The 23,931-nt window shown below is 42.3% G+C and overlaps 1 protein-coding gene across 1 annotated transcript in view; it reads left to right on the top strand.

The window, feature by feature from the left end:
• MACROD2 (MACRO domain containing 2) overlaps positions 1-23,931 on the top strand; it is a 900,884-nt gene that overhangs the window by 799,524 nt on the left and 77,429 nt on the right. The window contains exons 8-9 of the mRNA XM_026055958.1: positions 9,330-9,411; positions 23,876-23,917. Coding sequence (XP_025911743.1) covers positions 9,330-9,411; positions 23,876-23,917 — 124 coding nt within the window. The remainder of the gene's footprint in view (positions 1-9,329; positions 9,412-23,875; positions 23,918-23,931) is intronic.

The following is a 23,931-nucleotide window of genomic DNA, read 5'->3' as shown; positions in this document are numbered from 1 at the left end:
CCCTGCGGTGGAGGCAGAGCAGCCGGGAGCCTTTCCAGGGCACGGGCCTGTGTTGCCCTCCCGACGGGGCTGCAGCCTCAGCCAGCTCTGCCTGGAGTACCCATACCTAAATTACTTTTAGCCATCTGAAGGGTCGGAGGTACCATATGGTCACCTGCTTTCCACCCTGCATGGTGCAAAGCAGAAGCTTTTAAAATCAGACATGGGACCATTTGAGATTTCGGGATCTGAGAACAGCCACAAAGGTGATGGCAAGGAGGAGATGGGGCTTCTGTCTGTTTTCAAGCATTTCTTTCTTTTTCTTGCGTTGTTGACTCTGAACAAGTAGTGCTGACTCCCTGCTGGCCAGTAGCAATCATATTGCTGGGTAGTACTCAGTACTACGACAACACTAGTAAAAACATCAAGAACAGAAGAATTTCCTGAAGTGAAACCTTAATCTTGTGGAGTCCAGCAATGAGTTTTAGGTGACAGTGGAACATGTCACCTTCTGGGAATTAGAGCCTACCACAGGTTGAATGCCCAAACAGGCTTAGGCTCACATAATTACTGGGAACTTTGGAGTACATAAGTCCAATTTGTACTAAAAAGATACTGAAAAATTTACTTTGCAAGATAAAACATGGTGCAAAAAGCCCGTTGGATTACTTGATTACTTGATTGTATGCTACAGTACCATCTTACTCATTGGAGATCCACAATGAGAGTATAATGATAACTTAATGTAAGCTGATGATTTATCTCCTCAAAAATGCATGGTTGTTGTGAAACTGTCTATCAGATATTTTCAGAGTACTATCCTTCACAAGCCCTTATTTAACACAGTTATATTTGCATGCATACCCTCTCTTCACATTTGCCATTTGTCACTGAGATAGCAAATTACATTCATCAGAATCCATTCATTCCCCCAGTTTCGCTGAATACAGGATTATCTTGGCTGTGTCAGCTGCCCTATGACTGGTAACTGTGAAAAATGGAGGTCGCCTTCAGATATTCCAAACATGTATCTTCAAAGGACAGTAGGTATTAAGCGAGACAAGATTAATGGGCTTTATGTCATCATCTTTGTGTGGCATAAAACTGAATTGTGCAGATTGATGGGTATCTTGGTAAAAACAAATGCATTTTTAAACTACTCTCTTGCCCCTTTCCTGACATGTTTTAGTGACCATCAGAAGAAATATACTGAGATATTGCCTTAAGTCCTAGGCTGATTTTACAGGTTATTTTCACTTTTCAGAAACTGAAAAGCTTTTAACTGTTTGACCACAAAGCCAACATGCAGGACTATTAACTACTGGCCAGTTTGTAATCTATCTGCATTTACATTAGCAGTACAAGACTAGAATGTCTTTTGCAGTATCAGCACTGTAGCAAGTTCAGTGCTGCAAATTGTTCTGTGCCTGGACATTACGGAGCAGTAGAACTGATTATAAGAGAAACCTTTGAGTTTTTCCCTTATTCTTGTTTGCATTTGAGGGGGGAGGGATGGTGGTCAAGGCATGTGATGCACGGGTTTGTTTTTGATCCTTTTTTTGTTTGTTATGCAATCATAAAGTAAATAAGTAACTAGGACAAGTACAGTTTTGTTGCTGGTAATTTGTAAATTCCTCAGAAATTATTGTCATAATTTTCTATTTTAAATCCAGAGCGCTTCTTTAGCACAGCCACTCTACTTGGCTGGCAGATGCTTTCTGCACACAGAAAATAACAGCTCAGCAAAAAGAATGGCCAGCTCCAAAAGGGAGAGCTCTGCCTGTCCTTGAATAATTCACTGTACTAAAAAGGTGCTAACGACGTGGAGTGGATTCACTCAAGGAGAATAAGAAACTTTTAAAAAACAACAAAGGTATTAGGGAAGAAGAGTTGTCAGTAGTGATTCACGCAATAAATGGGGGCATTGAAAGGATGTGCCTGAGGAGAAGTGGTGGTGAGTGGCAAAGCCTGTGACCTTTGCTTGGGACTACTGATGGGATTTTTTTTGTAGCACCTTTGCTGGAGGAGAAGAACGGCCAGGATTCTAGTCTAGTACTGTTACTCTCGTTCTTCGTGACCTTGGGCACGTCACATTTCCACACTGAGGTACTGGTCTATCAGAAGTATAACAAGGATATACTGCTTGCCTGTGTTTGAGAGCCGGGGGTAGAAGTACTTCTCTACCAGAAAGCATTACTGTTGTTAATATGTTTTGGTAATGCGGAGATACGCTTATGCCATAGCGATAATTGTAATGGTGTATCTGGTGCCCCTCTGGTAGTGGGAATAAGTTGTCCTCTTCTGTCAAATGTGACCAGAGCAGAACTGTAGGAACAGGAGCAGTAGAGAGGGAGAGCTCTTCTGACCATGTTTCACATTTCTCTTGGGTTTCAATGCCAAGTGTATTGCTAGTGTGTTTTGTTTTAGAGGCAAGGATTGCTGCAAAGCCTATATAACATTCCTCTGAGATGTTGTATATATTAGTATTTGAAACTCATAATAAATTTCAGGTGGTTTTTTTTTTTAATTGCCTTTGGGCTTTTAATTATTTTTCACTCCAAGCAAAGTAAAACTCATGAAGTAGGTTATTAAAGCACCAATAATAACATTTCTGTTTCTGTTTTTTAACTTAAGTAAGACCACCATAGAAAACATACCACTCTAGTTGTCACAAGCATAAATCATTTTAGAATTCACATGTTTTGTATTATTTTTTCTTTCAGTGACTGTCTAAGTAATATGATGGTTCAAGTAAGAGTTGCTTCCTCACAGTTAGTCCTCAATGAGTAGTTGCTCTTGATGTGAAATCATAATCTATTAATACCATTACTTGCAGGAGGTTTGCAGTAATGTGGATTTTTACTCAGATTTTTGCTTTGGATTCAAAGAATCTCAAAACTCAAATCCATTAAAATCAAAGAGCTTTGCACTGAGAGGGTACAACTTTCTCCCTCCCTCGGGAGGACTGAAGGGTGATCTAAAGCACGCCTGTTTGCCTGAAGCTCGGCTCATCTGGGTGGCTGCAAATTCAGGTGAGCATGAGCGTGTTTCAGCTCAGGCCTGCAGTAGATTTGAAGGTAGGCCAGCTGTAAAGATCTTAAGGCTAGGTGAATTGCTTTACAAAAACCATCACACAGTTCATTGATTGTCAAATTCACCATATCGCCAGTCTGATACCTCTGCCCCGCTTAAGTCTTGTTATGAGGATGGAAATGGTGCCTAAGCTTTGTATTTGCCATAAATACTTGTCTGAAGCTCTTTTCAAGAGTAATTCTGCAATTATAGACCATGATGTCATCCCAAAAGGAGCAGTCAGATAGACTGTATATTTTAATGGTTTCTGTGAAATTAGTAATAATATCAGGAGGCTGAATTTTAATTTACAGTGCTATGAAATGAGCAGTTCTTTTATATGGCCTGAAGCATTCTCCTTTGCAGAGAGTGTCTGAAAAATTCTTGGTCTTGCCCAGGGTTCATTTCCAAGCAGGACATGGGAGGCAGTCCTCTTTGCCCTTTCTTTCTGGTTGGGCCGACAGCAGCTGGCTAACCGACCAGACATGGACAGTGTTCACCAAAGGTAGAGCCCTCGGGGAGCTGGAGCACAGCTACTGGGAGAGGTAGGGGCAATGTCTGTGTTATTTTACAAGCCTGGTGTTTCCATCTGGTAGTTGGTTGCAATAGGATTCCTAAAGGATCTAACTGGGCAGCTGGTAGGCTGAAAGGGAAACCCTAAGCGTCAAGAGGGACATTTAGCAGCACTTTAAGGGGACAGAAGTGGACACCTGTCTCTTTGAAGTGTACCTCTGGATATAGTGAATTCAGTGCCTTGGCTTGGTGCAGGTCAGGGAAGACCCCAAGCAGAAAACCAAAAACAAAGAGGTGGAAAAGGGAGTCCCCGAACACTAGTGAGAGATGTGTGGGCTTCACAAGACCAAACCGAAACCCTGCGCCAGAAATCAAGGGAACTTCGCCCAGTGTACAGAGTTCAGGTGGCATGCTGGAAGCCTGGTTCTGAGGTGCATTAAAACCCCTTTTCTTATTATTCTTTGTTTCCCATGGCTGAGATGCTGATTCCATGAGAGTATGTTCTGAAAAGCTGATTTCTGTGACTTTGTGCCCACTGGTCAGAGGCACGGCAGTCTTGCCCGGTGCTGCAAGCCAGCAGGGCTGCCCAAGCCGTCCTGGCTGGACAGAGGGGAAGCCTGGGACTTCAGCCCAGGCCAGCTCTCCCTGCTTACAGGCACTGCACTCGAGGAGACTTAAGGGGTACAGATAGTTCTGAACTGTGGCTGTTAAGGATATGTCTGAGAAAGTATCTGAAGATTTCGGATACTGAAATTTGCATATCAGAAGAACTTTAATTCTTGAGGAGGCAAATGTTACTTCTAGACATTGCCAAGCATAGGTGCTGATCCAAGCATGCTGAAGTCAATGAAAAGCCTCTGTTTGGCTTCACTGAGCTTTGAATTAAGACCACAGAATGTTTGATAAATTAAAAATGTTACAACAAGCCTTTGGTATTAACTACTGCCTGATGACAATAGGTTCTGATGGGATTAGATGAGTACATTCTATAGAAAAGATTTGCTAAAAATAGAAAGAACAGAATGCTTCTTGATTTTCTTTGTTGTTTGTTACTATTAATCTGATGTGGGATTGGGAAACATTTTTACAAGTTACAATTGTTTTCCTATTGTGTAGTTTTTGACAAGATTTAAATTATGATGAAACTTGTTGCCGCATACAATAAAAAGCAGTCACTGCCTCCTGGGTAAAAAAGAGCCACCGCCTCTGTTGTATCTCCAGTACCGGTCTCTTGGTACTGGAGAGACGCATGAAATATTTGAAAGTGCTGAAATGCAGTTGCTTTTGTTTTCATTATGAGTTGGGTTTTTTTCCAGAACACAAGGTGGCAATGGCATGGAAACACTCATTAGATAAAATTCTGTAGAATGTCTTCTCATCAGTTTTCTATTTAAAATATGTGTTTGATACGTATAGCTTGGAACTGGTGTATAACTAAACTATACCTATAACTACATTTGGCATGTCCTGTCGATTGTGCATGGCAATACCTCTTTGTAGTGATGCATAAGTATACCACCAGGTCTTCCTGTCCCCATCTAAACACACAGGGAAATCAGGTCAGAGGAACTGGGCGACCTGCCAGAGGCCACAGCAGAAGAACTGAGAAAAAAAAAGGAGTCATTTTCTATTCCAAAACATACCAAGGTGCAGCCACAGAGTGTAGGCTGCTGCTTCCATAGGTGGCTGTGGCGCAGATGTGYGCGCACACGGCCGGTGGGCTCCCAGCCCTTCCTGCCCTGCAGGGTCTTTCGGGGAATTTGGCACATACATTCAGTTTGTTGGGCAGGCAGTGTTGGTTTTCTTTTCAAAGAATCTGTAAGGAGGGGGGTGAAGCTGCCAGGAAACATCAGCAGAGCCCTGTTTTATTGCAGCCTCAGCTGTGGTGAGGCTTGCAGTCATTTCCTCCAGCGGCGAGTGGCTGGATTCGTGGCCCGTTCATCTTGCGTGGGCAGAGCTGTCTCTGGCTGGTAGCAGTGGTGGTGTGTTATGGAGCACAGCTATCGCAGCTCCTTCGTGCGGTCTGCAAGATGCCCTCGGCAGCTCCATCACAGTGCCTGCGCTGCTCTGTGAGTGCAGGCTTAGAGCACCCGCCCATCCCTGTGCCCCGCGGAGGGGCCAGCCTGCCCGTGGTCCAGCCTATCTGCTGACCTGCGAAGCCGCCAAGTCTGCAAAATCGTTCTGCGCCCGCCCCGCAAGTCTTGAGACGGGGAGGCTTTGCAGTCACAGCACCTCTCTTCCAGACCGTTGCTGGTATATGAGTGAATCCAAGGTGCATTAAGCCATCAACAAACCTGAAACTCCATAGATGCAAAGTGCTCTCACATTCACTGGAGAAAAGAAAATGAAGTAAATAACACAAACAGGAGAAAATGTATTTGTTAGCTTCTTGCACTAAGACCAGCACTGCTGCTATACCCAGGAGAGGGGTTTTCAGTTCATGAGATTTTGCTGTGTCCTTCAAGAATGCTGGCTTTAATGACTGACTCAGGGTCCATTCCACTGCAAAATAGCCTGAGCCCTCCGAGCCGTGCAAAGCCCCAGCAGTTTACCAGTGCCGATCAGGTGCAGCTAACCAAATCACAGGGAGGGCATCCCCCTCAAAATTAAGTGGAGCCTGGCAAATAGCATAGGTCCCGAGAAAAAAAGAATCTATGTACTCACAGCCTTGAGCTGTGAAGCTGCCTACTAAGTGAACAGCTCATGCAGTGAAAGTCCCTTCTTCCTGTGTTGCCGCACTCCTAATTTTGGGATTCTTTGATCCACCTATTCACAGCTGTGAAGTGAGCAGAATTTAATCAGGCTCTGACAGGGGATGGTTGGTTCCAATACAGGCCTCCAAAAAAGAGCTGTCAATCAAGGATGAGCTTTAATACCTTCGACTTGCAGCTCCTTTAAACTTCTTCTGCAGTTGAGTGGTCTTCGGTCAGCTGTGGAAGAGCCAGTCACCTACAAAAGGCACTGGTGGCTCTTGGGCATACACGGGGGAGTCCCTCGGGGTTACTCCCTTTCCCTCTGTGAATGGGCAGCACGAAATGTCTAATCAAGTTGGCATTTCCGAGCCACATGAGAGGAGAGATTTCATCTTTGATAAGGAGCAGCTTTCATAAGTGCAGATCCCCAAAGGCCTGCTGAGCTTTTGTGAGCCAGCAGGCAAAGTGAATTTTGGATTCACTTGGATTAAACCTTTCCTTATTGTAGTCGGAATGGGAATGGTGAGGACAAGGGTTACTTTCCATACCTAATTTCAAGTTATTTTAGCTGCGGATGTCAGATAAAATAGTCAATGACTGGCAGGATGATAGAATATGGTTTAATTTCAGATTTACTATCTGCCAACACATGCCATTCAATCAGATAAACACAGGGTTTGAGCTGTCATCACAATATCTTATGCATACTTAAAAATAGGGCACTGTTTCACACACTGAGAAGAAATTGAACAGGTTTATATATAGGATGTATACAGTCAGGGTGCTAGAAAAGTTGAAATAGTCTGCCATTTCTAGAGAGATTCCCTATCTTTAAATGAAGGAATTATATTAGGGGAGGTAAGAATTCTCAGGAGTGCAGAAGTTTTATCAATGCCAGCTGCACAGAATAAATAAAAATAAAGGGAACACCTTGAAAAGCTGAAATGCATAAAATGAGGAAAATGTCCATAATGTTTACAGCAGAGAATGTAAGAACCATATAGGGAGCAAGACAACTCAGAACGTCTCTGTGTGTCGATATAATTCCTCCTCTGGTTCATAAATTTATGCCCTTGCTGTTTTGTCTGTCCTAGTTTACACACTGTGCCTATCACCGTAGGGCTTGGATATCTACTCCACTTAGGAGGTGGAGATAGAAGATGACAATCTAGAATAGCACAAGTACTATTCTAAATCAGCTTTTGCAGTAAATATAATTTAAGCATTCACAGTCTGAAGCTTCCATTCTGCAAGCATACCACTTTACCTAGGTGGAAACCCTCATCTAAGTGAAATGTGGCTTTCTAAATTCTTGTCAGCCTGGTGCTGTACATTATAAATATGTGGGTACACAAAGCAGTATGCCTTTTTGGCCCATGTACTTAACCACTGCTTGGGGTTGTACCAGATTATTTCCCTTGTGAAGAGTAATTGATGACACAGTGGAATGTTTTTTTTAGGTCTAGCCTGGTTTGTTTATGACGGGTGCACAGAATGGCTTGGTTCCCTGAACAAACAGCAGCAGGCAGTTTTCTTGCTCAGAGCAGTGCTGCTTTGCTTCCACAGCAAGCGCCATTCCCCCAGCGCTGTGCCCTTCTGTGGCTTCTCGGTGCTGCTCACAAGCCTCTTCCTTCCTTAGCACCCCCACAACCCGTACTTGCACTCTCAGATTTCCTGCCTTTTCGCTTTCTCAGGTTGCGTAGTTGGCTTCCACTCAGAGGTGTCCTTGTCAGCAACCATTAGCATTTTCCAGCACAACTGGTTATTTTGCACTCTCTCATTCCCTTCGCTGTTCCACCAGGCTGCTCCAAAACGAGCCTAAAAGGCTGGCTTGAGCTCTGCAGCCTAATGGTAACTTTGAAGCCAAGACTTGTACTTTGCTTTGAAGAGCAGCTCTAGCACAAGGGCAGCATTTTCTAGTGAAGATAAGGGAAAGAAGGTTTTTTTTTTTTTTTGCAAACGTTCTTCCTGCAGCTCTCCTTGTTAAGGGGGGGAGGCTGCTGCTCTTTGTAGTGCGTGCAAAGGCATTCTTCAGCTCTGCTACAACACATCAGCATATTGCCTGTGGAGACCTGAGTATAGCGTAATGCCAGCCAAGATGCTGAATTTGCTGTTGCTTGGACTTCATCCCTTTCTGGTTAAGCTCTCATGCGCTTTGGAGGAAAACCTGATTATCAGTTTGCGGATCCCTCAGCTCAGCTGTGGGGGGAGTCTGTTCCACAGCTCCCTGCTGAAGTTGCGTTTTGGCTGCAGAGGCATTTTGCGCTGGGCTATGCAAATAGATAAAACAAAGAAATAGCAAGGCTAGAGAGAAGTCTTGGTGGCTGTTTTTCAATCTTAAAGGCGGCTTTGGAATTCTCTTTCTTTTTGTTTTGGTTGTTTTTTTGGCTCTTTTAGAAAAGCCATTTGCATACAGTGATGTCCCAAGCAATTTATTTGAAATCATTGGTGGGTGGCGCATACATTAGGGGTTGTGGTTTCATTGAGATGCTCAGCCTCACTGAGTAGATGGCATATTAAATGTTTTATTTACCCCGTGTGTTACCTGTCATCTAATCAGCTTTTGTTTTTGCTGCRTTTCTCGTTGTATCATAGCAAGAGTAAATGGTTTCATGTAAATTAAAACCACACGAAACCTTTTAAAGCTATTTTGAAATACTAAATGGTTTTGCAAATAGGTTTGTTGGACAAAGATTGGAAAAAGAGCTCTTTGCTTACCCATTTACTCTTTTGTATGCTTATTAGAAGCCCCCGATGTGACTCTTTCATCAAACATTGCATCCAGGTACTCATCTTGAATGCCAAGAGTCGCTTATACTGTGCTCAAGAGTGGTTTGCATAAACAGGAGGCAGTTAACAAGGAATACAGTTGTGAGCTGCAATTGCAAATGCTATTTTGTAAATTACAACACAGATATACAATAAAGTCGAAAAATGACTTCCCATGATATTTTCCTACTTTCTTGGAGTATGAAACAGTGTTGGGTTTAAAGTTTCCTTGCTATTATTAAAAATTACTGCCAGTGTCTGTTGTCATGATTGTTTCACTGTGAATAATTTTGTTTCTTACAGGTGGATCGTATCATCTTCTGCGTCTTTTTGGAAGTGGACTACAAAATTTTCAAGAAGAAAATGAGTGAGTTTTTCCCTATAGGTAAGTATAGTAATCAAGTGCCATCTGCCTTTAATGGTGTTGCAGAAAGTCATCAGTTGGCATCCTTTTTTCCTTCCGTGCCTAAGCCAAATATTAAAATGTGAACTTTCTCTAAAGATCAGCTGATCCTGGAAAAACACATGCATTTAAAATCTACGAACCGATAAAACTACTTGTGATACTCCTCTTTGCAAAATCAAGGCCTCCTTTTGTATGCTGAGTACAGCTAGTTTGCTCAGTCTCTGTTGTATCTGTATCTGTTGTCTCTGCCTCCTTAAACCTGGTGTGTGGCGCTGGTTCTCTACTGACTATGAGAAGAAAATGATTTGCGCTAATGTGTGTGTCGCTCCTAGTGTATATAGCTTTTCCATGCACTCTGTGAGTGCTTTTCTCCTTCATTAATGATGCCAGTAGGGTTTCTTTGGGTCTGAAAAGATACCACAGGGGTTAGAACCCAACTGTGTCTGAATGAGAACTTTAAACTTGAGCTGTCCCTGTACAAGCATGAATCAGAGGAAAGATGGCTCTCACCGGAGCACTTGGGAAATGTTACCCATTCATCTTGTGTTTCGCACAGGGAGGTTACTTCTTGGAATGTAAAAAAACCTGGTAGATAGTAAATTTGTTCACCACCCCTTCCCCCCTGCCCATACCTGTGATTTATTTTTATCGCATTTATCATTAGAAATCTGTGTGCTCATTTTTTTCTATGAACCCTCACCCTCTCCTCCTGTTTTATGTTGCTTCCTGTGACATCGGTTGTACTCTCTGTGATAGGATGCGGATTTTAGTGTTTTCTTTTATCACCCATTTCTAAAATCCCAGTCACTTGAGTACTCCCCACGCTGTCTGTCTCTCTGGTAGAAAGGACCTTGAAGTAAGTAGGAAGCAGACCTTTGGTGTGTTGAGAGAGTCTCAGTTAATTCTACGGGACCATGTTATCACAGTGGCCACAATGTTTTTTCCTTCGCCTTGGTGGTCACTATGGAAATTGTGGTGTCTCATCTCACTAGAGCAAAGCTTTTTGTAGACAACTTTATAACTTCCAGTTTGCAATGCTCGGCAATGGAAATGTTAAAGACCTGTTGAATAATTAAGCTAGCACAGAATGTGTCCAACCACTTCATAATATTTTGGTCTGGAGCACACTGAACATGCTCTTCAAAGACTGCATTAGTGTCTCATCCATTCCTTGCATCACTTTTTGACAAAGCACCCCAGCACATAGGACAAAGTGGTGGTACTCTATGTTCTGTTGCTGACTCTGCCCCTGCCCTTCAGGTTAGGGGAGAGTAACCTACTGTGTCAATTTGTCAACAAATTAGAGTTTTAATACTCCCCTTCATTGTTAAGAACTTTGAAAGCACAGGTGAAAGCTTGGCATTGTTATTTTAAGTGTAAAGCCCACTTGGGTTTGAATCCTGAAAGACTAAAAGACGCTTTGGAACTGAAGCATGGCAAGCCCAAAGGGGAAAAGAGAGGAAGAGGGGAAAGTTATCTCTTTTTTTGGTTTGTCAAAGCCTGATGTTGAAGTGCTGTCTACAAAGCACCTGTGTGGTTGGATATCATGGTGTATAAAGGCTTTTAGTTGCAATATGCCACATTGTATAGTATGTTTATTCTCATCCATGGGAAGTTTTTACAGATTTTTTACAGGAAGTAAAATCAGCAATTTGTTACATGACCATAGAGAGCTGGTGGTAGTTGGGACCCTCTGAAGTGCAGCAGCATTCAGCAGTTTGCAGGTGTGTGACCATACAAAAGGCTGACCCAATATTTATGCAGAGAGCTTTCCAGACAGAGTGAGATTTTTTAGTTCTCAGCATCCTCAGTTAGATATAGATTTCTAAAAGATCTTAGGTCCATTTTCATAGGGTGCCAGCTGTGATTTTCTCATGACTAATGATTCTGAATACCAGTTTTGATATACCGTAATGGCACTGGTTTCCAGAAGGACCTGAGCACCCACTGGCTGATGAGCTGGAGCTTCAGAACGAACCAGTTTAGCATCTAAAATTGTATCCCCAAGTCAGTGAAGGAATTCCTATGGTTAGGTCAGTAGCCAGTGATTTGGGAGACCTGATTTTAAAGTCTTGTGTCACCACAGACATTTGTATGGCCATAGATGAGTTGCTTAGGTCTTTAACCTGTGAGGAGAGAGGGGGAGATAGGAAAGAAAGAGATGAACTCCCCAAATGGCTCTCTGTTAATGTCCCTGGAGAAGGAATCAGAATCCATGTCTCTCTCTCCTGGAGGAGCACCCTGACTATTACTCAACTAATACTTCAGTATTTGTGGCCTTTTGAATTGGCTTTTTTTGGCCTCCTGATTTGGCACTTTTCTTCAGAGTACCATCACTTCAACAGAAGGAGCCGAGGTTGGCCCCACACTGAATTGCTTAGGCCTGATGGCTTGAACACGAGCTCCTGGCGGTGTGGAGTTGAACGTTTGCAGATGAATGAAGACCTCACATTTCCCAGGAGTGCCCTCACCTGAGACCTTAACGGGGATCACTGAATGACTCTTGCATCTGCTGTTTATTTGTTCCTCCTGCTCTTTTGTGTATTGCCATCTGCATTTAACTCTTAGGCAAGAGACTCTGACTACTTCTCTGCAGACTCTCCTACTGTAAGGATGTTTCGTATCTCTACCAGACTGGTTTCTTGCACAAAGGACTTAGTCAACATGGTTCTCTGTCAAGGAATTAGCAACTATCTCTGCTTCTAGCAATAACTTCCTGATATTTAGATTCTGGAAGGAGTTGCCAAAATTCTGCTGCCTTTTTTTTTTTTTTTTTTTNTAAGTGAATCTATTCACATAGTTAAATGAAAGTCTTTAAGGAAAGGTTTACCGTGAATTTGAATTGACAGGACACTCGCTGAACATTCACAGGAGAGAATAACACTGGGATATTTCTTTAAGCTTAGAGAAAAAATGCTGAGACATTTTTAAATATGCATCTTGCGTTCAGAAGCATTATGAAATATATCTACTTTAACAGATGTGGACAAAAATGCTTAGAAAGAAGAATATATTCATGGGGTTATATACATAAATAGTTATTACTTTAAACCTGGTGCATTAATAAATCCAAAAAGACATCCAAGTGCTTGAGCTAGTCAAGTGATAATGAAATGAAGCTAGAGTTACACCTCAGTGCATTAGAGTAAGTGGAATATAGATATAGGGAAATAGTTCCATTAGTTGAACATATTATTAAACCTATTTTGCAAGTGGAATGCCAAAAAAATTAGTTGTGTAATAGTACTGATATTAAGACAACTGCCAAGAGCCTTGTCATTCGCAAACTTTAAATATATAGGGAAAGAGGCAGACTTCTAAGTAATTTCATAACTTCAAAGTGTAGCATAGTTGTTCAGTAGCAGAGCAGTTGTCACAGCCTCAGCATTTCTGATTTCACCTCAGCAGTCCCTAGTCTGCACTGAACCTGAGCCAAAGCCGTTGAGCTCAGCGTGGGAACGCCACGTCAGCTTTTCCTCCATCGCAGAAACCGTCCTCACGGTGGTCCAGAAAAGCACCGCTAGTGCTAGACGGGAGAGGGTCCTGTTCCACGCAGAATTCTCTGCCAGACCCTTGGGGTTTTGCCGAGAAGTTTTTGTATGTCCTGATAGAAAAAGAGCAAGGGAGGGAGACTCTGTTTCTCTAGAACAATCCTCTGCACTTACAAGGATCACTCACATATTGGATGAGAGAAACAGTGATTTTTTTCTTTTAAACAATTGCATCCTGTCTCCTACTGGAATGAAATAGCCCGGATATTCTCCCTTCAGCTATATTGTGAAATTATCTCTCTGGTTAATCCAAAAGAATGCCTTGCTACATATCTTTCAGGCAAATAAAATATCCTTGCCTGTAATTCTGGTTCAGATTTGTAGCTCTTGCTCACATCATTGAATTCGTTGCTACTAGTATTATGAGTAAACTTTCTGGGAGAAGAGCTGATATTTGTATCTTTTTTTTTTTTCCTTGGGAATTCATTGTTTCTTCTAATAGAGTGCACGGAGTCTAGATTCTAGACATTATTTTTATTGCTGAATATATACTTATAAGACCTATCAAGAAATGGTATAAAACAGTCTTCCCTGAAAAGCTAGATTTACCAACATTTATTTTACAGTGATACTTACTTCTAGGATGCTATTCTTATGAGTAAAATTAAGCGCATTTGTAAACAGTTGCCAGCTGGAGGCAAAGACACCATATTTTTCTCCTTTATACTTTCTATTCCTAACTGCTTAATATCTCGGATAGATAACCTTGTAGGAACCTTTGGCGAATGCTTATTTTTCATGGTGACTGTTGTATATTATGAAAGGTTTATCTTAAATTGTAATGCTTAAAGTATTTCTAAATCTACCACCTGTTATCAGTGGATTGGAGAAGGGAATCGTTTTTCTGAAAATGCTCTTTAGGCAAAAATAATGATGTCGTAAAAGTTGCATACTGTGAAGCTTCAGTATTCTAGGTTATATTACATTCTTACTGGTTTAAACAGAGTAACAAAATTACTTCACTAAAGCATCACTAAATTGTTAGAGAGTGGGGAGGTTTGTACTTTATTAGACCAACCGATAGATGGAAGATGCAAGCTGTGTCCTTTCAGAGCTAAATGAAAGGATGCTGAGCCCAAAAACTTGTTCATTTTTTTTTTGAACCATATCCGTTGGTGTTAAGAAAAATGGAGAGAGAGAGTGAGAGAGCAAGAGAGAAATTGCTTCTTCCTGCAAAACTTTTTCTCTCCTCTATCTTGAGGTTATGACATTTAGTACATTTTCTGCTTTTATCCTGGTTGACAAAAACGTTGTCCTCCTTCTGGAAAGCACATGGATAAGAGCTACTCTCTTACTATTAATCCTCCTGTTACTGCAGGAGGATGCACAGCTTCCTAGTTGTGCACAAATGTGCAAATGTATTACAATTGCAGAGGAAATTCAATGTTAAGAGACCTACCAGGATTGGAATCAAACTGGAAACTGTCTATGGGTTGAATGAAGGGCCTTGTATTAAAAAGGCAGACCCCTGCACTAATACGTGAGTGAACTCCTAAGCAGAGACTGTAATTTCTGTACTGGTATTGAGAGGCATCACCCTCTCCATATAATATGGCAGACTTCACTGGGACTAAAGGAGTCCTTGGTATGAGCAAAAGAGTCATAATTTAGCCCTTAATAAGTAATCCTGTATCAAACGGGTAATTTGTTTGATAAATTTAGCCTCTTTATTTGCATTTGCAATGTTCATGAGCAGATTCGTTGCGTTCATTTGTCACCTGAATGTATTCCACAAAATATTTTTCATGGGCTTTATTTTACTGTGTGGATAGATGCCAAATGGTTTACTGGAAGTGCCCGATATCCTTTATTTGAAACTTCAGCTGCGTAGCGATTTGTCTCGTAAGTCACGTGGTGTTGGTTCCAGTCTCCTGACTAGTTCAGGCAGGCCTACAAAGGCCACCGGGGCTTTGAATCTCCCAGAAACACATGGTAGGAAGTAAGATTAGGGGAATTTGAAATCCCTTTTAGCCTTCTCCTTCTGATCAAATAGTGCTTTGCTGAAGGTTTTGGTTGCAGCTACTTTTACTGTCTCAGGTCAGAGTTTTCAGGCTGTCATTTTCATCGCCGATAACCACCTATGTGTTTCCAGAGGTTTAAACTAGAGGGCAGTCAGACTGTCATCTCTCTTTCTTCACTGCTTTCCTTGACAAAGCTTTTGAGGCAATGATGAGTGGGTCAAGCCCAATCTTCAACAGATAATACAAAGTCTAAATCTGTGTCCAGAGGCCTCCTGTGGATAAATGGAAGTGGCTGGGGCTGGGCAGGAGCAAGGGGCAGAGCTGGAGGGACTGGTGGTAGTGGCGGTAGGTCAGGACATGGCAGCAGGCTTTGGTCCAAGTTCTAGGGAGATCTGGTGTGGCAGGATCTCTGGAAACTGGGGCCTGTTTGCTGGAAGGAGGGAGAGAACGGTCGCTGCCGTGACCCCCACAACTTCTGATGGAGATGTGATCCTTTCTTTCATTTTAGGAGACCCAGGTGACTTTCTTGTTTCTCTAGTTTGTAAAACTTTTGACTTGTCACTTGGAGGTACTGGCTGGCTTCTGTGGCTATGCAGTGACGAGTGTATGACTTTGCATCCTGTTCCTTTCCAGGCTCTATAGTGAGCCTTTGAGAGCATCCAGGGTAATGGTCTCTATTTATGCCTTCAAAACCCTCTCCTAGGATACAGTCCTTGCTAGTTCTTTGAATACTTCCTCCGCCATCCTTGTTTGTCAGCCCTTCAGCTGGTAACTGCTCTCACTCCCTTCTCTTCCTTCTGCACGTGCTGTGATGCTGTGGCACTGGGGGCAATGGCACTGGCCAGCTCTGGCCTCCATGCCAGCGTTTTGCTTTTCTCCCAGTTTTGGAACCAGTTCCAATTTCCCCATCCTAGGGAATTTCTGCTTGTTCAGGCAGAGATGAGCGAGGTGGCTGGAAGGCAGTGGTGATTTTGGGGAAGCAGCAGCAGACTGATGGCGGTTTTCCATGGGTGGGAGATGCTGCCTGAGTGACAGACTCTAAAGGAGGTGTTAGAAACGCCCTCTGCATCCCCTAAAGCTGTCTGTACAGTGGAGGATGTCATCCTCAGAGGACTTCTGCCAAACTCCTCACTACAGGATGTTATTCGAAATGGCTGGGGAGATGTGCAGTCCCACTGTCTACCGTGACAGTTCCTTGTCCCTCAGGAGTGCAAGCTTCAAAGAAAACACCACCTACCTGGGGGATCAAGGGAAGCCTGGACACCAGAATAGGATGCTGGCTTTTCTCTAGCTCTTTTTTATAGCACCTACAGATCCTGATAAAGTGCACTGCAACATAAATAGGATGCTGTAGAAATTGTTCTCAATCCGTAAGCCATAATGTTTAAAATATCTGTGCATTTCAAAGTGTCTCTGAAACAACTTACCTCATAAAATCTCAAGCTAACTGGAAGCTAAGGGCACTCATAAAACTGTGAATTGAAGTTTTTCCTATGGCTTTTTGTCTTTATCTGCTATGGTAGTGATTTTGCCTGTCCTGCCACACACGGATATTCTTTCTTAGCCCCTTTGGCCAGTGTCTCAATCTTGATGGTCTGTAGTGCAGGAGAAGGAACAAGAAGCAGCTCGGGAGCAGTGGTTTGGAGGCAAAGCCTATAACTGATGGCTTAGGTACTATTTTCAGCATCCTACATGGTAGGCAGACAAAGAGAGGTCCCTAGCTCCTTCTAACATGGCAGTGGGTTTCCAGTACCTAAGGAAAAGTTAATGGAGAGTTTCCTGCTTTCGTTTCAATCTTCATAAAGCTTCCTGGTACGATCCCTTCTGAACTGTTTTCTGACTGTCTGCTCTAGAGTTTGGCTGTGTGTTTGCTGCTGTGGGTTACCTCAGACTTCCCTGCTCGGATCTTCTGGTTGTACATGGTTTGACACATGCTTGTACTTTTGTCTGCTCTGTCGTCCAGAAAATTGCTTGCCTCCTCATTCTTGATACTAGTATTGCTTGTATCAGGGTACGGATGGATATTGGGACTGTAATCTATTTTAGCACTAGTGTCAGGAACTTTTGCTGCAGCTCTTTTGCTCTGCAGAGTGAAGCAAATGTCCCCTCTTTGGTCCAGTAGTGCCCTGTGGACTTCTGCCTTGCCTCCTTTTGAGAGACTGACGACGGAGCTTGCAGCCAAGTCTGGAGGTCTGGGGGGAGATGGCTGTTGGCACATGGATGTCGACTGGCTCCACATCCCTAGGCTCTCAGTGCCTGGGGCATGCCTGGGCCAGGGCTGGCGTGGCAGGCAGCGAGGGTGCCCATGAAGATGCGGAGGTCATACAGATGCAGGGCCCGGGCTGCTCCCTGTGCTATGTGGCAGGGAGAGCCAAGGGAGACCATTAGCAGTTACGAAGGTGAATATGGAACGATTCTTTACTGTTTCATATAACAGTAGAAGTGTGAGGTATCCCAGGAAATGATGAATCAGGATCAAAATAAATGAAAGGAAGTGGTTTTTCAGCCGACACGTAGTTAGGGCAAAAGAATGCTTCCTATGAGGTGCTGTGGAGGCCCTATGTCCTAAGGGTTAAGAAGAGGATTAGCTAGACCAACAGAGGGCTGGTCCAACAGTGGCTATTAATCACCATAGTCTAAATGTAGCCTTAGGCTCTGGAGGAAGCTGGCAGGGAAAGGGAGATGTATTGCTGTTCTGTCCCGTACCCATCCCTGTGAGTTCGCTTCTGCTTCCCTGTCAGAGGCAGGCCGCTGGGGTCAGATGCCTGGCCCCAAAAGGTGAGCAAACATGAGTTTTTTGCATCTTTTTTGCATCCTTTAAAGGGACATTTTCATCCGGCGGCGCTGAACAGAGCTGCATCCCATACAGAGCATTGCAGATGCATTTCATGTCATGCTCAAAAATATTCTGTCCTCTCTGGTCACTGATGCAAAGTAACTTCACATGCTTGAGTGCTTCTAATTGCAAGGGATGCAGTTAAATTCTTGCCTGTCTCATTCAATTGCTTCTGTCTTAGGTTAATGATGAGATTTTGTTAGGAGCCTGTATTTAGAAATGTATCACTGCCTAGAAAACATAATTTCCTGTGCGACTACTACACTAGCATACTCACTTTAGTGAGTATTTGTGTAAATAAAGCTCTGTGGTTTTCACTCTTTAGGGGAATGGAGGAAGTAAGGGTGTTTTGAAATAGGCTTTCTTAGAACTGATGCGTATTTTCCCACTGAGTGCCTCATTCCTTTTGTGTAAGGTGCAAGTGTCTGGGAAATAGAAATCCAAATCTGACCCTGGCTGTGAGCAACATTTCCTGGTTGAAACAATGTTGTCCAGTTCACTTGCAATTGGAATGGAAGCTACTGCCTAGCCTTTATATGAAGCTGAGGCTCATAAGGGTATATGTATTTTACTGCAGATCAAGTGATATGATGCATGAAAGAAGCCATCTGTGTGGTGACAAAAAAAAAAGTGTGTAACTTCTTAGGAGTCTGGTACTAAGGATTTCTATTTGATAGGCCTTCAAAAGCTACAAACACATTTTACATTCAGTGAGACTCTGGTGTTGTGGGACTGGTGTAACTAAGCAACGCAGGAAGAAAAACTGCGCTGATGCTGCAGTAAAGCCAGGAGGTACGCTGTTTATCAGTGGAAATTTCTGATAATGGAAACAGACTAAGCAAAATTTGCTCAAACTCGCTTAGCATCAGGTGGGTTTTATATAGTGCCTGTTGCTCTGTATGCAGGATTACGAGATACCAATGCCCAGAGCAAAACAAAAAAAAAAAAAAAAAGGAGAAAAAAAAGTTCTATTTCTTCTTCCAGTTCCAATACCACGCCAGAAGAATGTGTTTTTCTTGTTAAGAATCTTTTTGTTTTACCTTTTTCTTTTTTTCCTTCTTCCTCTTATGAGCATGGGGCATGAGGGAAAGCTTTAGAAAAGATACTTTTTACAAGTTGACGTGAAAACAGTCAGGCCTGGGTTTAGTTGGTCTCGTCTGCCAGAGATTTCCAAATCTACTTTCCTTCAAAGAAAACGTTCTTTTTCCATGCTATGGGTTAATCTGTTGTATTCTGTCAGTGGAGAACTGAGTTGGAGGGATGAAAACAATCCAAAGAGCTAGTGAGCTCCTAGGGTATTGTCTTCATTATGTCCTAGGGGTTTTTTGTGTATTTTACTACGCTATAACAACATTGACTCTTTTGGGTTGAAATGAAGAGACAGTATATTACTGTGAAGGTCCTGTTGGGTGGCAGCAATGGTTTTATCCTATCAAAAAGAACTGATTTTCAATTACTAAGGAACAAAAGTAGACACAAGACTTATCATTAAGAAGTTTCCTGAGGTTGTTAAGATGACCACATAGATAGCTGGGTGAAGCCTTGGGACAAAGTCTAAGGACAGGTGTGGTAAAAAGAAATGTGGGAGAGTGGGAGCCCGCTTAGTCTTTTCCACTAATGGCAACCTGATAATCCTGTGGTTTTAATGTATTTTGACTTTACTGCAGCAGACTGGTGCCCTGGCCCATACTGTCACCCAGTCCAAGATTTGAATCTAGAAGCTTTATATTTGGCCAAGCAGAGACTGCCCCCAAACAGGATCCATTTTCCTCAATGTCACAAGAATGCTGTGGCACACGTCCTCTGTTATTCTAGTGGAAACTGTACAGGCAGATCATGAAATCCCCACTAGGCCAACGCTTTAGGGCAGGAACTTTTTTTAACAGGACACCTATTTTTGTACAGCAAATAAGCCCAACAGGAATGCTACAGCTGTCAATGCTGAAAGGGTCTATGTTTTTTTCAACTTTTTAAAGGCATCAGCAGTATGATTACCAGCCTATCCTTTCCTCTTCCTGTGCACCTCTGCCTGTCTCGTTGGTCTGTTTGCCGGTGTGGGTGGGTACAGGCTGCAGAGGGCACCCTGAGCGTCAAGATTTTGGCCTGGTCCCGTGGTGCTCACCCAGCCCTTCCAGTGATTACATTCAATAGATGGGGTGGCGCTTGCAAGAAGGAGCAGAGACTGAGCCACACGGGTGGGCTGGAAATCAGGAAATGGCTGGAAATAAGGAAACAGTGGGAGAGTGCTGAGGAAATGAATAAAACCTGAAGGATGAGACAAGGAAACTGAGGGAAGACAGAGGAAGGCAGGAAGGAGGCAGAAAGCTGGTGCTACTGTGTTGTGCTGCTGGGGAGCGCTGGGTGGCTGGGAGGTGGGCCGTGAATGCTGATTAGAAAAAAGAGTAGCCTCCCACAGCTTGGAGCCGGCTCTTGCATAAAAGCTCTTCAATGCATGCACGGTTAAAAATAAAAGAATGTGTTTGCATGGTGTTGCCTCTGCACATGCTAACGTGAAGAACAATATAAACAGAAGTATGAGCAACACGGAGGAGGCAGTTTAATGGCTTTGGGGATTAGTGGCGGTATTGAGAGCCTTTCACCTCTCTGTTCCTAACATAAATCTAATACAGACTGATGGCTATAGCCATCTGGCTTGTGCTTGCTTGTATGGAACAACTAATGAGACAGAGAAAGAACCTGACCAGCGAGGCGAAAGATAAAAACCCAAGCAGGTATATGACAGAAGAAGTCATCCTCTCCTGTCTCAGTAGGAGGAATACAGTGCAATCACTCTGTTTCACAGAGCTCAGCAGGTAACAAGTGAGAGGGGGATGGAAGAGTAACAGACATCCCTTGATATATGTATCTACCAGGGAGCCTGTGACTTGAACAAATGTGTATGCTCTGAGCAACTTGCACCCAAATGTAAAGCTCTGTGATCTTTAGAGATGTAATTACCCCAGATAATATGAGAGTTAGAGGGTAAGTTTCAATCATAGATTAACTGTCAACTGTAAATTATTTTATACTTGACTGGACAGTGTTGTCTCATATATCACCCATCTAATACCTTAATTTTATAGACTATAGCCCAATTATTAGCTGAAAAATTTTACACTCTTAACCATATGATGCGTTTGGAGTAGGTGGCTTCCTTGTATCCCAGGCTTTCTAAATAATGATGGGAGGTTTTTTGAGGGTAGGCTAACCCTTCCAGAGAGTCACCGTTAGTTGTCCTCTTGCTCCAGGCTGCAAGGTCTATCATTCTTCTTCCAGCAGGTCTTCTTGCGTAGAGCTCCCAAGATCCAGGGCTTTAATGGGGAAGCCATGTGGCAGGTTGCTGTTCTGCTTTTCGAGACATAGGAATAGCCAAGAATGGGCACACATATATGTGCACGCACCCACACATGCACTAGAGAATGTTTTCCTATTTGGTGAATTTTTCAAGAGCTCTTGAGTAAGGGTGAGAGTTATGCAGGACCTCACCTGTGGGCTTCCAAGTGTGTGAGTTTGGGCAACTAGTACTGACAGTATATCTTTAAAGAAATGTTGCTGGCATCACAATAGATTCACTCTTGGGCTCTCTTGTGGTTTTATTCAATTTTGCTTTGGGATTGGCAGAGTCTGTGATAAGTATGTTAAACTAGAGCAAACCTCTAGAAAGCTTCCTGTAGAAGGGGTGAGAACATGCATAGGGAACATGGAAAATAAATGTAGGTATTACAGATTTAATTTATAGTAATCTTGGCATTGGTTTCCCCTTAGACTAAGCATGCAGAGCTTCAGGAAAAGATATTTTTACTTGCTTTTACTTCTTCACAGCGAGTAACCGAGAAACTACCTTTAGTATCATTCATTTTGTGGGAAAATGAATGTGCTTTAGCTATAGATTTCTAAAATACTATTTTTTATCTTAAAAAATTGGTTTTGGCATAGAGCTCTGACAACTAAACATGGTGTTTATCACTCCAGCCAGCCCTACCAAGGTCGGTGAAAGAGACTGCTTTATGTTTGATAGGGAAGCACTTCCACTAGATGCGTTAATAGTGTGAGAACAAGAATTATAGATACATGAAATGACTGGGGAGTGCTGTGTGCCAAAACAAAACTCGGATTCAGATACAGTCCTGGGTAGAATTTTCAAAAGCACCACAGTGACCTAGAGATCATGTCACAGAAACAGTTAGGAGCCCAACCCCCATTTGCAGAAATGTTGCAAGGACTTTACTGCCTTGCAGTGAGACTTAAGTTCCTTTTCCCAGAAAAACAGCCCTTAATTCACAATTAGTTCACAAAAGCAGTATTTGCCGCTTCATAATTATATTGCATAATGACTTCACTACTTTTTAATAACATCAGATTTCTTGTCTGTGTCCATTATCACCAGCTTAGAAGCTATTCTGTTGCTTTGGGAATTTCTTATTCCAAGTCACTTACTGAACTATAATTAAGAATTTCCACAGAAGACCAGGTGCTGTATGTATGTTAAGATATTATTTTATGCTGATTTAGTGTCAAGTCTTAGATTAATTTGAAATTTTATCATGCTGGTTTCATTATAAATGCTTCCATGGAAAGAATGTGTTATTGGAAACTGAATAATTAATAAGCTCTATGTTAACCAAATACTTTCTGAGTGGTTTGTTGAAAAATTTCAGGACTTAAGTTAAAAATCTTGGTTCCATTGAAGTCAGTGGCCCAATTCCCATTGCTTTCAACAAGATTTTTTGTTCCTTTTTCTCAAAAAATGCTTGTCAAACTCCTTAAAGTTTCTATATACAAATTCATATTTGTACTGTAGGGGTCGATGTGCCTTACTGAACTTCAAAGCAATTGTTTGCAGAGTAAGAAGAAAGGAAGTAAAATGTTCAGTGACTTTATTCAATCCTGATCCTTCGTGCAGGACTGAAGTGTACTCAAGAGAAATGTAACCTACTGTCATTTAGTGGCTTCTGAAACTTCTGGTCTCCAGAGCATGTTTGAATGTGATAGGAGGGGGAGAAGGACAGATGCAGATCCATCTTCTGTTGTTTCATAAGTCCCCATGAAAATTCGCACTCTCATAATTTTAGAGCTTGTAGCTGGAGTGCAAACATAAATCCCAGTGGAGGCCTCTACTATTAATCAAGTATTCCGTTCTCACTCCACTTAAAAAAATGTTTCAGGCTCCAAATCTTGATGAAAGCAGGGCTTCAATCCTCATAATGTGTGTCATAGCATCTGGGTCTCTGTGGAGTTTCCAGTGTAAAGGTCTGATCCTGTAGATTGGTTGTTAGTTTCCAGTATGGTTGATCATGATACTACAAAACTCCTTTGTGTACAAATGGTGGTTACAGTCTGCACAGACCCATGTTTGAAAGATGTTATGCTTTAAACAAAACTTGTAGGATTGCCAGAAATTGCACATGCCCAAATCCATTTAAAAGAGTATAAATGGARTATGTATGAGTTAGGACCATAGTTGTCATAAACTTGTGTGATCAATGAGTTCTCCAATAGATGATTAAAGCTGTGGTAAGTTGAATGACCGAGATGTTAATTAGAGCTAATCAGTCTTTTCGTCAAAACAGTTTGTGGTAAGAAATTCCTTTGTTACCAAAATGTAACTTTTTGCAAAAGGAACCCGCTTTCTTGATACATCGTCTTAATGATTGCAAGTCTTCAGTTCTTGGCTAGCCCAAGTTTGGACTTAAACCTAGATCCTCTCTGGCAAATTTATAGTAAYCTCTTTGGTATAATTTTTCTGAATAACTACTTCTACTCTTAACATTGCCAGCTGTTCCCAGGAAACAAAGACCCTGTACCTTGACAACTAAACCAGGATCCACTTCACATTTAAAACAGAAAAACTGTGTTATAAAAGACAATGTGATTTCATTTTATGCAGGTCAGGATACAGCTTTGTTCCCTGTCTTTATTCCCTGCATTTCCTCTAATATCAAACCCTTCTTCTCCCACCCACCTCCACATCTCACTATAAGATGTTAAATGGGAGGAGGCAACCTAAGATATGAGCAATTTGAAGCATGGAATATTATATTTTAGATGTTTCCTGCTATTCTTATTAATCATTTTCTTTCAATTTTTTTTGTCAGATGATGATAATGAAGAAGAGACTGAGATGAGTGAGGAGACAGGTGAGTAAATAATA

The sequence above is a fragment of the Apteryx rowi genome, unplaced genomic scaffold, assembly GCF_003343035.1.
Source record: "Apteryx rowi isolate R43461 unplaced genomic scaffold, aptRow1 scaffold_128, whole genome shotgun sequence".
Classification (NCBI taxonomy): domain Eukaryota; kingdom Metazoa; phylum Chordata; class Aves; order Apterygiformes; family Apterygidae; genus Apteryx; species Apteryx rowi.
This window is presented reverse-complemented; position numbering and strand designations above follow the sequence as displayed.